Source organism: Petaurus breviceps, unplaced genomic scaffold (assembly GCF_028583685.1).
Source record: "Petaurus breviceps papuanus isolate PSGF00001 unplaced genomic scaffold, PetGlider_PUasm1.0 174, whole genome shotgun sequence".
NCBI classification, from domain to species: domain Eukaryota; kingdom Metazoa; phylum Chordata; class Mammalia; order Diprotodontia; family Petauridae; genus Petaurus; species Petaurus breviceps.
In genome coordinates, this window is record NW_027185761.1 from 26746194 (window position 1) to 26763373 (window position 17180).

The window sequence follows — 17180 nt, forward strand, 5'->3', positions numbered from 1 at the left end:
TATCTATCTATCTATCTATCTATCTATCTATCTATCTATCTATCTATCTATCTATCTATATCTATCTATCTGTCTGTCTGTCTGTCTATAGAAATCTATCTATAGATATATATGAACACACGTGTATAAGTACATATACATATGCATACATGTATATAATATACATAGAGATGCAATCATGGCATAAACACATGTATACAACACACATATATAGTATATAATGTATACATGCATATGTGTATTATAATATACACATAATGTACACATATGTATATATAATACACACATATTCTTTTATAGTTTATAAATAACTAACCTCAAAACAGCTTTATGAGAGCACAAGTATTATCTCCATTTTACAAACTTAGGCTAAGAGCAGGTAAGTGACAGGGCCAGAAGTCAAGGCTGTTAGGTGACAGTGCTAGGCCAGGTCTTCTAATCCAATGTCCATTATGCCATTATCTCTGATGAACAGAACAATTCTGAAATATAATCCCAATATATAGGCGTTTTGACCAAATGGGGTACAGGTGCCATTACTTCTTACTTCATTCCCACACACAGTGCTTTGCAAACCTGAATGCTAATTTTTCTCCTCCTCCTCTTCTGCTTCCTCTTCCTCCCTCCTTCTCTTCCTCCTCCTTCTTGTCTCCTCCTTCTCCTCCTCTCTTCTTTCTCTTTTTTTATAATAAGTGCTTGGGAACAATTTGCTATATGTTTCAATGTTGATAATTTGGAGAACACTTGGGGAGAATGCTTTTTAACTATAAAAAGAATGGGTTAAACTGGATAGATTCTCTATTGTTGAGAACTGTGAATCACAGAATCAAAGAATTTTAGAGTTGAAAGAGACCTTAATAAGTTTTCTATTCTCACCCTTACCTGAAAGGACTACCTACAATAACATACCTGACAAATAGTCATTCAGCCTTTGTTTGCCAGCTTCTGGTGATATGAATCCCATTCCTTCCAAGGCAGCCCATTTGGATAGTTTCAATTTTTAGGAAGTTTTTTTTTTCTTCTAACACAATGACTAACTTTTGTTTTTTTGAGGGGGGAAGGCAAGGCAGTTGGGGTTAAGTGACTTATCCAAGGTCATACAGTTAGTAAGTGTGTCAAGTGTCTGAGGTTGGATTTGAACTCAGGTCCTCCTGACTATTCACTGCACCACCTAGGTGCCCCACACAATTGACTAACTTTGTCTCATTGCAACCTCTATTCATTGCTTTTGGTTTTTTCCTTTAGGGGCAAAACAAAGCAAGTCTAAACCATTTTCCAAATGATACCCTTTGAGTATTTGAAGAATTTTAACCATTCTGCCGCAAATTAAAGAAAACTTAGGATATGAATGATTTTACTTTTACTTATTGCATATTTTTCTCTTTTAGGTGTATCCAATTGTTGACTTCCCCAAGCAGGAGATCTCTTTAGCATCCCAGAGAGCCATTGCTGAGCACACTACTTCTTTGGCTGGGAAGTCTCGTGTTCTCCAGCAGGTCAGCAGAGAGGCGGTGGGTAGTGGACAATAGGGAGACATCAATTCTGAGCTGATAGACCAGATGGGGCTTTCAAATTCTGATGCTCTATATTAGAATCTTACTTATAAGACAACATGATGCACTGCAGTCATATCAAATTCAGATAGAAACAGGGACCACTAAATGGTACATAAGGTTGCCTGTGGTACAAATTAACTTAGAAAACCACACATTAATATTATATATGTTTTATTGTTTTTAAATTTTGGTTAAAATTTTCCCTAATACATTTTAATCTGATGTGTGCCACATGAAAATGTTGTGGGCCAAATGTGGCCTGTAGCTTATATTGTGTGTTTGATACCTCTGATGTAATAGAAGGAATAGAGGACTGGGAGTTGGAAGGTTTGGGCTGAATGATCTCTAAGCTTAATTATCCATTATAGGCTTATGACTCATTTTATACAGAAGGCAGCTTAGACTCATGGAGGTTAGGTGACTTGTCCAAGATCACACAGTGGCAAAGTCTAGACAAAACCCCAGATCTCTTGTCTTTTGTTATTAGGCTTTTTCCAGTGCCCAGTATCCCAATTTCATTTACCCAGTGTAGTTAATTAACTGAATTATGTTTAACAATATCCAACAGGAGTCAGAATGGTAGAGAGGTGAAATCAGAAGTGAGAAGATATGAGTTTAGGTCCCACCTCTGGCATGTATTGGGAAAGCTACTTATGTTCCTGGTGCCCCCTAAAACATTCTAAGGCAGCAAATCACTGTTGTTGTTCATTCTTCATTCTTGAGGAAGACCAATGACGTCAAAAGGGTGATGTCTTGACTTATGAGTGAATTGAATATATGTGAGTCAGAGTTGTACAGTGTCATCAACCTCACTCTGTCCTCCAGAGTCATCAAAGTACAGGGGCAAGACAAAATCAAGATGTCTGGCAATGGCCCAGGATGCAGTGGATGACCTTGGCATTTCTAAATTAAGGCCTCAGTTTGTCTGAGGTAACGTCTATTCAGTGATTCATAGAATGACTGGCAACCTAAATTGTAGAGGAAGTAGCCCCCTTTAATCAATGAAATCATCAATAAAATTTGATCTGAAGAAAAAAAATGTTATTGAGGACTTGACATTTATCTTGAATTACACTAAGGAGGTAGTTTGACCAACAAGTGAATCAATCAGATTGAGTGCAAATTGAATTTTTTTGAATTGAGTCCAATTCTCTTGAGATGAAGCCTTTTGATTCTATGGATAGGGTTGTAACTTGTATCAGAGCTCACAATCTAATGGAGGAAACAACATGCAAACAGCTAGGTTAAAACAAGCAATATGGAGAATAAATTGGAGTTGATGAACAGAGGGAAGGCACTAGCATTAATGGGGATTGGAAAAAGTTTCTTACAGGAGATGGAATTTTATTTGGGACTTGATGGAAACCAGGGATGCCTGAAGGCAAAGTTGGGAAGAAAGAATTTCAGGCATGGAGGACAAGTAGTGAAAATACCCTGAGTTAGGAGATGGAATGTTTTGTGCAAGGAAGAGCAAGGAGGTCAGTATCACTGGATCTCAGTGTGCATGTGTGCTAAAGTGTAAAAAGCCTGAAAATGTAGGAAGGGGTCAGGTTATGAAGGACTTTGAAAGCCAAAGAGAAGAAGAGATATTTGATCTTGGAGATAATAGGGAGCCACTGGAGTTTTTATTGAATTGGGGGTTTCACATGGTCAGATTGAACTTTAGGAAGATTAATTTGACAACTGAGTGAAGGATGGAGTGGAGTAGGGAGAGATGAAACATCAGGCTATGAAAATAATCAAATGGTATAGGCATGTAGTGATGTGGTCCTGGATCAGGGTGGTGACAACCCCTTTTTTACTTTGAGAGGAGGAAGGGAATATATGTCAGAGATGTTCTACAGGTAGAATTGACAGAATTTGGCAACTGAATGAATATGGGGGTGAAAGAGAATGAAAGTTGAGGATGACACTTAGGCTGTAAGCCTAGGTGACAGAGAGGATGGTGGTATCTTTGAACAGAAATAAGGAAATTAAGAAGAAGAAATTTTTTTTTAATTTTATGTTTATTTTTAGTTTACATCATTCATTTCCACAAGAATTTGAGTTACAATTTTTCTCCCCATTTTTCCCCTACCCACCACCCCAAAACAATGATCCCACTGAATACCCCTTCCCCCAATCTGCTTTCTCCTATATCCTCCCCCATCCCTCCTCTGACTTTCCAGTAGGGCACGGTGGATCTCTATGCCCCAGTGCCTGTATATCTTATTTTCCAGTTTCATGTAAAATAATAATAATAACAATAACAAAATTAAACATTTGATTTTAAAACTTTGAATTCTGGATTCTTTCCCTTCCTCCATCATCACCCACCCTTACTGGGAAGATAAGCAATTCAATATAGGCTGTACATGTGTAGCTATGCAAAACATTTCCATAGTGGATATATTGTGAAAGACTGACTATATTTCCCTCCCTCCTATTCCATCTCCCACTTGTTCTATTCTCTACTTTGATTCTGTCCCTTTTCAAAAGTGGGTGCTTCCATCTTCCCTCCCCACCAAATTGCCCTCTCTTCCATCATCCCCCCTTTCATCTCCTTCCCTCTTACTCTCCTATTCAGTGAGATACCCTATTTAGTGTGTATGTCATTCCCTCCCTAAGCCAAATTCAATGAAAGTAGGGTTGACCCACTCCCTTTTGCCTTCCTGTTCTTCCCCTCCATTTGTAACAGTTTTCCCTTACCTCTTCTATATGAGATAATTTACCCCATTCTGTCTCTCCCCATCTCCTCTCGTTATATTCCTCTCTCACCTCTCAATTTCACCTTTTAAGTATCATCCCTTCCTATTTAATATGTTCTATGCCCTCTGTCTATGTATACCTATACACATATATACACACACTCACATATATATTCATATGCCCATATACCCTCCTATATAGACATATATATGCATGTATATATATACATATACATACACACACATATACTCACACATTTCTATTCCCTCCAACTATTTTCATACTAAGAAAAGTTTAATAAGTTACAATTATCATTTTTCCACATAGGAATGTAAATAGTTCAACTTTGATAAGTTTTTATGATTTCTTTTCCCTGTTTACCTTCTCATGCTTCTCTTGCTTCTTGTATCTGAATGTCAAATTTTCTATTCAATTTTGGTTTTTTCATCAAGAATGCTTGAAAGTCCTCTATTCCACTGAATAACCATATTTTCCCCTGAAACATGATACTCAGTTTTGCTGGGTAGGTGATTCTTGGTTTTAATCCCAGCTCCTTTGCCCTCCGGAATATCATATTCCAAGACCTTCAATCCCTCAGTGTAGAAGCTGCCAGATCCTGTGTTATCCTGATTGTGTTTCCACAATATTCAAATTGTTTCTTCTTGGCTGCTTGTAATATTTTCTCCTTGATCTGGGAACTCTGGAACCTGGCTATAATATTCCTATAAGTTTTCTTTTGGGGATCTTTTTCAGGAGGTTATTGGTGGATTCTTTCAAAATCTATTTTGCCCTAAAATGGTTCTAAAACATCAGGGAAATTTTCTTTGAGAATTTCTTTAAAGGTGATTTCTACGTTCTTTTTTTTTTTTTTGATCATGGCTTTCAGTAAAAGTCCAATAATTTTTAATAATTTTTAAATTATCTCTCCTGGATCTATTTTCCAGGTCAGTGGTGTTTCCAATTGAGATATTTCACATTGCCTTATATTTTTTCACTTGTTTGGATCTGTTTAATAGTATCTTGATTTCTCATAAAGTCACTAGCTTGCATTTGCTCCAGTCTAATTCTGAAAGAATTATTCTCTTCAGTGAGCTTTTGAGATTCTTTTTCCATCTGGCAAATTTGACTCTTTAAGTATTCTTCTCCACATCGGCTTTTTGAGCCTCTTTTGCCATTTGAGTTAATCTATTTTTTAGGGTGTTATTTTCTTCAGTCAGGTTGTTGACTCTCATTTCATAATTTTCTTGTATCATTCTCATTTCTTTTCCCAATTTTTCCTCCATTTCTCTTATTTGGTTTTCAAAACCCTTCTTAAGCTCCTCTATGGCATGTAAGCAGCTCATATTTTTCTTGGAAGCTTTTGGTGCAGAAGTTCTGACTTTTCTGTCTTCCTCCTGTTCCATGCTTTGATCCTTTTTGTCCCCAAAAGTTGGATTGATGACCTTGCTTTGCTTCCTTTGCTGGCTCATGTTACCACTCAATTACTTGACTTTTGAGCTTTTTGCCACAATAGAAGTGTGCTACCAGAGTGGGGAGCTTTATCCCAATTGCTTGGGTTTACTCAGTTACTGGAGCTATTAGTTGGCTGCCCTTTCTGAAGCCTCCACCCACTCTGGCAAACTGGTCACACCCCAGGACCTCCACTCTAGACCACAGTCAAGATCCAGGCAGGTTAAAGCAAGAGCGATTACCCCTCAGACTTGTTGCTTGGTCCCCCTACAATCTGCAGGCCAGGAGCTCTGAAGCAGCCATGTGGCTGCATGCCTACAGAGCCTTAGCTGCTTCTCCCTCCAGGGGGTAAAGGACAGACCACACTCCCGAATTCCACACTGCACTGACCTCTCACTTTGTCCTTAGCATCTATGGGTTGATAACTATAGAAACCACTATAGAAAAGCTGCTGGTGATCTGAAGTCCCTCCAGCTGGAGGCTGGTTGTGGCTACCCTGAGGCTAAAACCTGTTGCTCACAGGGGCTGGGCTTGGCTCCCAGAGAGCTGTGCTGGCCCCTTCCTGGTGACCAAGCTGTCTTCAGCAGGAGGTTAGCTTCTCCCTGTCATTTTGGGGGCTCTGTAGTTCCAAAGTTTGTTTAGAGTCATTTTTTTACATGAATTTGAGGAGGTGGAAGTGGGAGTCAAGAGGAAGTCCTGTTTCTACTCTGTCATCTTGGCTCCACCCCCAGAAGAAGGAATTCTTGTAGTTGGATTTGGTGAGGGCACAACATCCTGGTGTGATGGACAGCCAGCGAAAAAGTGCAGAAACGGGAGATGGAGTAATGGGTATGACAAAAGGCAAGAAAGTCCATTGTGGCTTTCCTCATACACAGACTTCTCCTTGCCCCCATTTCTTGAGCTCTTTACTTGAGCTTTGAACACAACAACCTCAAGACATATGGAGATTGGTTGGAGGGACTGGGATGCATATCTAGGAGAAGAGTAGTCTCAGGAGGTGCTATAATAGTTGACTTCAAGTATATGAAGGGTTGTCTTGTGGAAGAGAGATTATATTTGTTCCTGTTTGGCTCCAAAGGACAGAATTCAGATAACAAGGGAAGTTTGGTCAATTCAAGTCAACAGATTAACAATTAACTAAGTGATTGCTATGTTCCAGGCACTATGCTAAGCACTGAAAATGCCAATAGAATTAGAAAGAAAGACAGTTCCTGCCCTCAAGGAGCTTACATTCTGATAGGCTAATTGTTCAGGTAGTTTCAGTCCTGTCTGACTCTTTGTGACCCATGTGAGGTTTTGTTGGCAAAGATACTAGAGTGGTTTGCCATTTCCTTCTCCAGCTTATTTGGAGGCAAACTGAGGTGAACAGGGTTAAGTAATTTGCCCAGGTTCACACAGCTAGTAAGTATCCAAGGCTGGATTTGAATTCAGGAAGATGAGTCTTCTTGAGTCTGGGCATATCACTCTGTCCGCTATGCCACCTAGCTCCCTTAATGGGGGAATATAGCACATAAAAGGTGAAGAGAGCCTAGGGAGTTAGGAATGGATTATGGAGAAGAATGAATGAGGTGATCTACCTGGCTAGCCTGAGCACTTTCCTTAAGTGAGTTTCTGGTGTTTCTAGGAGGAGCCTACCAATCAAAATAAGGAGCCTCAAGGATTTTAGTGTGAGAAGGCCAGGGTGTAAGTGAACTTCCAAGGTGAGGAGGCTGCCTGTACTAAGTGAATTTCCAGGGTAAGAAAGTATCTGTGACATGGTGGTTCATTGTGAAGGGGAGGAGGGGGATCCTAATGATTAGATATATTTCCAAATAGAATGGGTTGCTTTGGGAGACAGTGGGTTTCCCATCATTGGATGTTTTTGAGCAAAGCCTGGATAACCACTTCTCTGATATACTGTAGAGGGGAATGTCTTTCATTTGTGGATTAGACTTGGGGGAGTGCTGCTAAAAGTTTAACAACCAGCTTTTTGCGGGGCATATATACATGATGCACATTGAAGTTTAATCAATATTAATTACATTCTCTCCATCACTTTTTAAATTCTAGACAGTCAACAAAACAATAAATCAAGCTTTGATTTATAGTATTTGCAGATTTCTGAGGTGTAAATGGTCACACTGAAAATTTAACAATCAATTCTGGAGAGCTAATGCCAAGTCCCTTCCAACTCTGAATATTTTTAATCCCGAATGCAACACTCTTTCACTCCATCATGCTATCCCTCCTCTGTCTTCTTTGTGACTTCCAGCACGATGGCTGACATCCCTCAACTAGGGTGAAGAACCAAGAAGGAACGTAACCTTAATCTGCCTGCCTTTTCAGTTGCATTAAATGCATTTCTTCTGCAATGCACTAGATGGCAATGAATCCCCAGAAACCTCTCTAAAAGCCCATTCTGTGTAAGAACCTTCCACTCTACCAGCTCTGGAGGCAAGCAAGCAGTGACCTAATTGTTTCCAGGTGGGGATGCATTCCCAGGCTCTGGGAATGAACAATTAGTAGATATACCCAAGCAACAAATTGATTAAAGGGAACTTTTTCTTGTTCAAGTGATAAGGATTATTATTGGGAATCATAGGAATTACACAGCTGGGGTAAATGTATGAGCTCATTGGGTCCAAACTCCTCATTTTACATATCAGGAAACTGAGACCCAGAAAAGGCATGACTCATCCCAGGTCACACAGCTAGTGACTGGCAGATGTGGGATTAGAACTCAGGTCTTTTTGGTTCTTTCCCCTGACACTCCAAAGGGCAAAGAGTTCTTTGAGAAGTTAAATTATTAATTTGATTTTTTAAAGAAGACTTGATTTGGACTTAGCTTTTAACAGCATTTCCTGCTTCCCAGGATCTTGAAATTTCAGGGAAGAATTTACATTTGATTGGTCCTTGATTACAGTTGTATCTGGTACAGTGGAAAGAAAACCGATGTTGGAGTTAGCAACCTGGGTTTAAATACTGCCTCTACCTCTCATTACCTGTGTAACTGTCTGTATGTAAGTAACTTAATTTCTTTAGCCCTCAGTTTCCTCATCTGTAAAAGAGAGGGTTGGACTAGATTATCCTTACTTTTCTAAGTGAGCCTGGGATCTTATTGTAATAAGGAAACATTTAGAAGATTAGGAGAGGAAAAGACTCTTGTGATTTTCACAAGACAAAATATACCTAAATTCCTTTGCAACTAAAGAGAAAGGAAACCCAAGGTTTGGAGGTTCTAATTCTATGTAATCATTGTCAGTGACTAAGAGGTTTCTGTTCTGTCCACAGAAGCATCATAGTGATACTAGAAGATATCCTAGAATGAGAGATTAGAAGCCCTTTGGTTCTAATTTCAGTCCAGTTCACACTTAGCTGTGTGGCCTTGAGCACATGAGTTGGCCTTTCTGGTCTTCACTTTCTTCATCCCTGAAATAAGAAGAGCTCACTCTATGATATCTAAGGTTGAGAGATTAGATTTGGACATTTGGCCTCCAAAACTGGGGCAGAAGGCAGAGAAATGGGTGAGGTGGCAATAGCAGCAAATTGAGACCCAAGGTCTGGAAAAACTTTTGAAGGCTTAAAATTACTCCCATAATGGCATGGAATGGTTTGGGATGCCTTTAGCATCCCAAGTGATGTACTCAAGTGAAGCCTGGATGCCAACTCGTGGGCATCTTGTGCCAAAAAGCAGATTCTTTTTCAAATGCTGGTTGGACTTGCTGGTCACCAAGTACAATTGTGGAACTGGGGAATTCCATGATTCTTTTCCTTCTAGCACTTACATTGGAACCAATGTGTATAAGGAGTTAGGCTTTGGGAGAAAAGGGCTAGAGGGGGTTACTGGGGCTACTTTCCCTCAAGAAGACTGGGCAAATTCTTCTTTAAAGCAAGTTTGGGTGCCAGGTGCCAGAGTGTGTGTGTGTCTCATTTGATGGATGAGGAAACAGTCACAGAGGAGGGGGAATGATAGGTCCAAGATCCTCTAGTTAGTTTGTGATAGAGCCCAGGACAGTACTGATACCCATCTAAGTTTTTTTCTACTATACCACTTTGCCCTGACTGTATGCTATCAAACATCTGAAAATCCTAGAGTCAAAAGGGAAGGAGGAAGAAGCATTTATTAAGCACTTATTATATGCCAGACTCTGTGCTACACATTTTTTTTTTTTACAAACATCATCTCATGTGATGCTGCCAACAACTGCGGGTGGCAGGTGCTATTATTATCCCCATTTTACAAATGAGGAAACTGAGGCAGACAGATGTTAAGTGACTTTCCTAGGATTACATAGCTAGTTAAATGTCTGAGGTCAAATTTGAATTCAGGTCTTTCCGACTCCAAGATCAGCACTCTATTCAATACACCATTTAGCTGCCCAGTATGGGTAAAAGAGAAACCAAGTATATGGGATTCTACAAACCTAAGACACTGTTTGGAAAAGAAACCATTGCTCAAAATTGTTTCACAAGATTGGCTTTTTTTTTTAAATACAAAGACCAGAAGTCATGCCAATATGTGAAAAAAGGTGAAAAGAAAGAGAATGGTCAGTAATCATTGGTAGGGGGCAGCCACCATTCAGATCCACCAGTGGGGAGGAGGACTATCTTTACAGAGAAATTGCACTATTTGTCTCTTCAGGGATGACAAAGGGAGGCAAAGCAGGTGCCCAGTGAATTACTGGGCAGCCACTTGGATGACTTCTGAGGTAATAGGCAATCTGCCATCTCTCCCGGGGCTTGAAGCCAAGCTCAGAGGAGGGGATATGTCACAATGACCTCCCTTTATGTTCAAAAGAAAACAACTTTTGTGTTTTAGAAAGCAGGGCTTACAAAACCCTTGTCCCTACAACTCTGGCCCTCTGAATGGTTTTGGAAAAGACCTTTCTTCTCTTGTATCTCAGCTGTGCCCTTAAGGTTTAAAGGCATGAGTAGGAGCTCTGGGCACCCTTGAGCCCAAATTTTTAGACCATTCCTCTTTTAACCACTATTAAGGGCAAAATAAACTGGTCTTCAGAGGAGAGGGAATTCTTCCTTATAACAGGCTAGTTCAAACCTCTCATTTTACAGAGAAGGAAGTTGAGGCCATGGGAGGAAAAGGTACTCATGCCAGGTCACACCTTTGGCAAGATGAGGAGCAGTGGCAGGACTAGACCCTCAGTCTCCTAGGTTCTTTCCACTGCTGCCAACCACAAAGGGCAGGCAAGGGGGTTTGGCATCAGGAAACCTGGGTTTCTGCTGACCATTGGTTTTATAAGTCATAGAGAGGGAATCTTTCCTGGGATATAGATCATAGACCTTAAACTAGAAACAAAGGCAAGGGCTCTCTAGTCTAATCTTATTTTAAAGCTGAGGAAACTGAGGCCAAGGGTTGGTAAGTTCTCACCAGAAGGAAGCATCAAAAATGATATTTGAGCCCAGATCTTCTGATGCCAGAGTCAGTTTTCCTCTCATGGTTGCAGGCTGCCTCCATTTTGTCATGGATCAGATTATATCTTATTAGATGTATATACACACTTACATGTACAGACATTCACACATGTAAAATGTATATATATATATAAGCACATATTTATATATACACATAATATATTATTTTCCTTTTCACCCTTTGAATACATCTACATATATGTATAAATGCACATATATACATGCATATACAAATATATGCATGCATGTATGTTTACACAGGTATATAATTATCATCCTGAACTTTAGATAGTATTTCCCACCTTTATAACACTTTTCATTTTACAGGGTAATTTCCTCATACCAAGTCTATGAAGTTATTATCTCCATATTATAGATAGGGAATGTATCATTATCTCCACTTTACAAACTTGCAACTTGAGTTCCAGAGGGCTTGTGAGATTTTTCCAGGATCACCTAGCCAGTAAATAGCAGGCCCTGGAATTGAATCTGATTCTTTTGACTTCGGTTTTGATGCTCTCTTCACGTTCCCATTCTACCTTTCCAATTCTTCACTCCTAGCTTCTGACTAGATATTTCTACCTAGCGGTGCTGAAATCATCTCAAACTCAATATTCATAAAACCAAACCTGTACTCTGAACTTCCCAGAGTCTTAGCCTTGACATCGTCTTTGATCATTTTCTCTACCCTGATTCCCATATCTAATCATGGGTCAAGACTGGTCTATCTCATCTTTCCTTCACAGCACTGGCATCTGCATTCTCTCATCTTCATTCCCATCCCCACCATTCCTTTTCAGGGTGGTCCATGAGGCTTTTGTGCCCTTTCCACCTCTCAAATTACATGATTCTGAGTTCTTGACCTGATCCTTACATTCTGTGTCACCTTGGAGAAGTCACATTATATTTCTAAGCTTTGGTTTCCTTATTTAAAATGAGGCTACCCCACACGGTGATCATGAGGAACATTTCTTTCTATACTTGTAAGTGCTATATAAATGTGCGTTACTATTATTATTCCTTCTGTCTTCCCACTTACTAATAAATATTTGGGTGGTATTTCTACCAGTGGAGAGAGAGAAAAAAAAAGTTATTCCTGTTTCCTGGCTAGAAAATGATGGCTGGGCTAAGAGAGCCCAAACATCTGCTTGGCTCATGAACATCCAGAGTATTGCTAGGTCTTGATTCCCATGGAAACCAAACAGAGAATGATGGTGGGGAGCCAAGCATATTAGCCCTTAATAGTCTGTAGTCCTGACTCTGACACTAGTTTGCTTTCCATTGCTTTTTCTTCTTTCCTCCAGTAGATTATAAATAATTTAACTCAATAGTATGGCATCCTAATATTTTAGCAAGTGGATACCTTTTTTTAAAATTGAAAAGATTTGGTAAAAGCAGTTACTGTATGTAATGATAATGTTCTCTGTAATTGGCTTTTGATTTTTAATATGTAAGTAAGAAATCAAGCCAATCTTTATTTCCATTCAGAAAGCCTCAGAGGCTATTGCTATCCCTTGATGAATTAGCAGGACTGTGAATGGGAAGGAATCACTAGACTTGTCTCTTCATAATCTTTCAGGTTTCAGGCTCTAAACTTTTCAGGGATTGCATGGAAAAATCGCTGTGATTATAATAGTAATGATAACAATAGTAGCTAACACTTTATTTAGCATCAACTACGAACCAGCTAGAGACTATAACAGAATGACAGAACCTTAGATTTTTCTAGTTGGAAGGCACCTCTGAATGGCTTTGGTGGCCATCTAAGCCTGGAAGGAATTCTTCAATTTGCTCCATCCCTAATCTTCCTAATCAAAAAATGGTTGACTAGCTTCCATCTGAATACTTCTAATGAAGGGGAACCTACCGCTTCCCAAGGCAGTTCATTCTACTTTTAGACAACTCTAATTGTTAAGTAATTTTTTCCTGACATTAAGCATTAAATATGCCTCTTCCCATCTTTTGTCTTTTGCTCCTGGTTCTGACCTTTGGGGGGTCAAACAGGATAAGTCTAATCCTTAATTGGTTTTCACATGACCTGGACCTAAGGTATTTCACCATCCCAGTTGCTCTCTTCTGGACATTCAGCAGCTTATTAAAGTCATTCATCCAGACCTGAGCCTGATACTAGAGATGTGTTGTGACCAGGGTGGCCTACAGAGAAACCATCACCTTTTTTTTTTTTTTCTCAAAGCTTACCCTCTCTCTATGAAGCTTGAGATTGCTTGAACCTTTTTGGCTGCCATTTCACCTACTGACTCATATTTGACCATGAAATCCACTAAAACTCTCAGATTTGTTCTGCGCAAACATTTTATCCAACTATGCCTCCCCTACCTGATCCCTACAAAGTTGATTTTTAAAATCCTAGTGTAAATCTTTACATTTTTCCCTTAATGAACTTCATCTCATTAGATTGAACCCCACATTAGCTGGTAGGAATTTTTTGGGGGTGGTTTCCAGATTGTGACATCTAGTATATTACTATTCCTCTAAGCTTGCTGTCATTTCCAATGTTGATGAGTATGACATTTTTGCCTTTATCTAAGTCATTGATTAAAATATTAAAAAGCATAAGGCTGAGCACAGATCCCAGAGACACTCTGTGCTGGAGATGACATGCCAAGTTGACAGTTAATGACAAGTTAATGACAACTCTTTAAGTCCAGGCATTCAACCCATTCCAAATTCATTTAATTATATGATTGTCCAGTTCACATTTCTTCATTTTCTTCACAATAACAGTATGAGATACTTTATCAAATGCTTTGCTAAAATCTGCCTAAACCATCTCCCTAGAAGTCCTTGATATACAAGTTTAATAATCTTGTCAAAAAAAAGTAAAGGGAGTGTCACATGACTTGTTCTCGGTGAACCATAATGGATCTTTGTAATTACTGCTTCTCTTTCTAGATGTTCCCTAACAATCTCTTTAATTACATGTTCTAGAATTTTTCATGGGAATTTAAATTACGTTCACTGGCCTATAGTCTACAGACCCTTTTCTCTATTCCTTAAAAACAAACAAAACACAGAAACAGTCAGGCAGACCGGGACTCTTGCCTTTCCCTTGATCTTCTACGCAAGAGTCTAGACAAATGTGTTCTTCCCAGACTCTTCATGCCTGGCCAAAAACCCATTGCTCCTAGATCTACAACCTGCATCAAATATCTAATTCCTGTTTTTTTGGTAATATTGTGTTGTAATGAAAGGAATACTGATTTGGAGGCAGGAAAGCTAGGATTAAATATGACTTCTACATGTACTCATTAGCTAAGGTGGACCAGGGATAAGTCACTTAAACTTTCTAAGCCTTAGTTTCTTTATCTGTAAAATGCAGATTTTATAACACTTATAGGGCCCATCTCACAAAGCTGTTGTCAGAAAAGTACTTTATAAACTTGAAAGCACTTATACAAATGAATTACTGTTATTGTTATTCTTAATTATTATTATTTCCATATCTTCCTTTCTTATTTGAAGCTCTGATCTTTATAGCAATGAAACACACACACACACACACACACACACACACACACACACACACACACACCATCTTTGCATCTTCACTTTTATACTGAAGACTTCATAAAGCCAAGAGATAGTGGAGAGAGTGCTGGAAATAGTCAAGAGAGCTGCTTGCAACTTACTGCCTATGTGTCTTTTGGGAAACCACTTAATGTCTATAGGGCTCACTTTCTTCACCTATGAGTGATATTGCCCTGCCCCACCCTGCTCCAGAATGTGTTTGGAATTCAACACCAAGCCTTAAGTTGGTTCCCTACCCCACTCTTACAGTTACCTTTTTGGGTGTTGTCTTCTACCTTTAGAATGAAAGTTCCTTGAGGGCAAGGAACTGTCTTTTTACTTTGTATTTGTATCCCTGAACACAGTGCCGGGAACACATCATTCTAGGGAGGTGGGGGGGTACCTTCAGCACTTTTATCCTTTTGCTGTGATCTGGCAAGACCTAATCAATTAATCAAATGTATTTATTAAGTGCCTATTATATGAGAAGTGCTGTTCTAGGTGCTAGCAATACAAAGACAAAAATAAATAATCCTTACTGTCAACGAATTTTCATTCTATAAACATATACAGAACAAACACGTGCATGATAAATATAAAATAAATGTGAGGGGATTAAATACAATTTAGAGAGGGGACCACTATCTGTTGGGGGATTAGGAAAGGGATCATGTAGAAGGCGGTTCATGAGCTGTCTCTTGAAGGAAGTGAGGTGGTCTTTAAGGGGGAGGTGGTGAGGAAGTGTATTCTGGGTAAGGAGGATGGCCAATGCAATGGCCAGAAGAGAGGAGATGGGGTGTTGTGGGTGAGGAACAGAGAAAGAGCAGCCCAGTTTGACACAAGATGGGGAGTAGTGTGCAATGGGACTGGGAAGACAGGATGGAGCCAAATTGTGAAGAACTTTCAAAGCTAATTGGAGGGATTTCATCTCATCTTTGAAGCAATAGGGAACCACTGGAGTTTTCAGAGTTGAAGACTGATGTGTTAATTTGTGCTTTGAAAAACACCTTTGTTGGAGCAGCCAGGTAGCACAGCAAGTAAGAGCACTGGCCCCAGAGTCGGGATAACCTGGGATCGAATCCAGGCTCAGACACTTAGTACTCACCCAGAAATAACTGGCCGTGAAACCTTGAGCAAGTTACTTAACCCCAATTGCTTAAAAAAAAAACAAAACAGCTTTGTCTGTTGTGTGGAGGATTTATGGAGTGGGGGAGGGCTTGAGGCAGAGACCACACCTTCTGAAGCTTCTTTTCCTGTTGTGTTTCCTTAGCGTCAGACCATTGAGCTGATCCCGCTCACAGAAGTCCATTATTGGTACCAAGGGAAGACTTACCTCTATTACATCTATGGCCTGGAGAACAAGGTGTATGCACTGGACTACCCAGAGAGATATTGCTGTGGCTGCACTATCATATGACCACTGGTCGGGACTCCACCTAGAGAAGGAAAATAAGGGCCTGAAATATATCCATCAAGGAAGAAGAGACAAGGGTTAGGGTTCCAGTGCTCTGGTTCACTTTTTAAAAATTGGAACATTTAGAAACCCTTGAATATTTCATTACAAATGGTTCCTGCAATTGGTTACTTTGGGAGCATCAATTTAAACACCACTGATAAGTCTAGGAATAAATATTTGTATCTAATAAGGACAAAGCCCTCTGCTAGTAGATTCAGCTCTTCAACACATAGTAGGTGCTTAATAAATGCAGGTTGATTGACTTATTGACTCAATAACCCACTTGCAGCAGCAACGTGACAGTATAGTTCTGTCCTCTCACATTCCTTTATATTATTTTGGATGTAAAGGCAGCTAAGATGTAGGGGACAGAGAGCCGGCTTCAGAGTCACAAGTTCAAATCTTGACTCTCACATATTGGTTATATGACTAGGCAAGTCACAACCTCTCAGAGCCTCAGTGCTCATAAATATACATTTCAGAGCAGGTGCTGATGTCTCTTCACTGGTGGAGGGAATTTCCTTATCGTGAATTTCCTACAGAGATGAAATCACAATCCCCCCTTTTTTGGAAATATTGACGTGATTTTTGTTCATGTTGTTTTCCCTCATTGTATGGAAGCTCCTTGAAGTCACACAGTGTTTCATTTTTGTCTTAGTATCTGTAGTCCTTCACACAGTCAGAGGTTTGAAAATATACTTGTTGAATGATGGATTAACCAGTTAATTAGTTAGTTTAGGCCTGGCCTTGGAGATAGGAAGACCAAGGGTCTCTCTTGCCTCTGATTTTTAGTAGCTCTCTGGCCATGAGCCCTTAACTTCCTAAAACCCCTGCAGCTCACTAAGAAATAGTAATTATAAATTTGCATTGCTAGAAGTAGTTTCCATATGAAGAACTCTTCCAGCAAGAATAGAATCCCAATTCCAGGAAAAAAAAAAAGCAAACAAAATATAGAGGTAATGTTGTACAGTGGTTAGAGCATTAGACTTGGAGCCAGGGAAACATGGGCTCAAGTCCTTTCCCCATGCTTGCAACTTGTGTGACCCTAGGCAATAACTTCTGTGAGCCTCAGTTTCCTCTAAAGTAATAATAAT

The 17180-nt window shown here is 39.6% G+C and overlaps 1 protein-coding gene across 3 annotated transcripts in view; it reads left to right on the forward strand.

Annotated features, from left to right (window-relative positions):
• The window catches only part of SSUH2 (ssu-2 homolog), a 152259-nt gene extending 135913 nt beyond the window's left edge, over window positions 1-16346 (forward strand). For all 3 annotated transcript variants that reach the window (XM_069084045.1, XM_069084046.1, XM_069084044.1), the window contains exons 11-12: window positions 1389-1496; window positions 15901-16346. In XM_069084045.1, coding sequence (XP_068940146.1) covers window positions 1389-1496; window positions 15901-16047 — 255 coding nt within the window. In that variant the 3' untranslated portion in view covers window positions 16048-16346. The remainder of the gene's footprint in view (window positions 1-1388; window positions 1497-15900) is intronic.
• The last annotated feature ends 834 nt before the right edge of the window (window positions 16347-17180 follow it).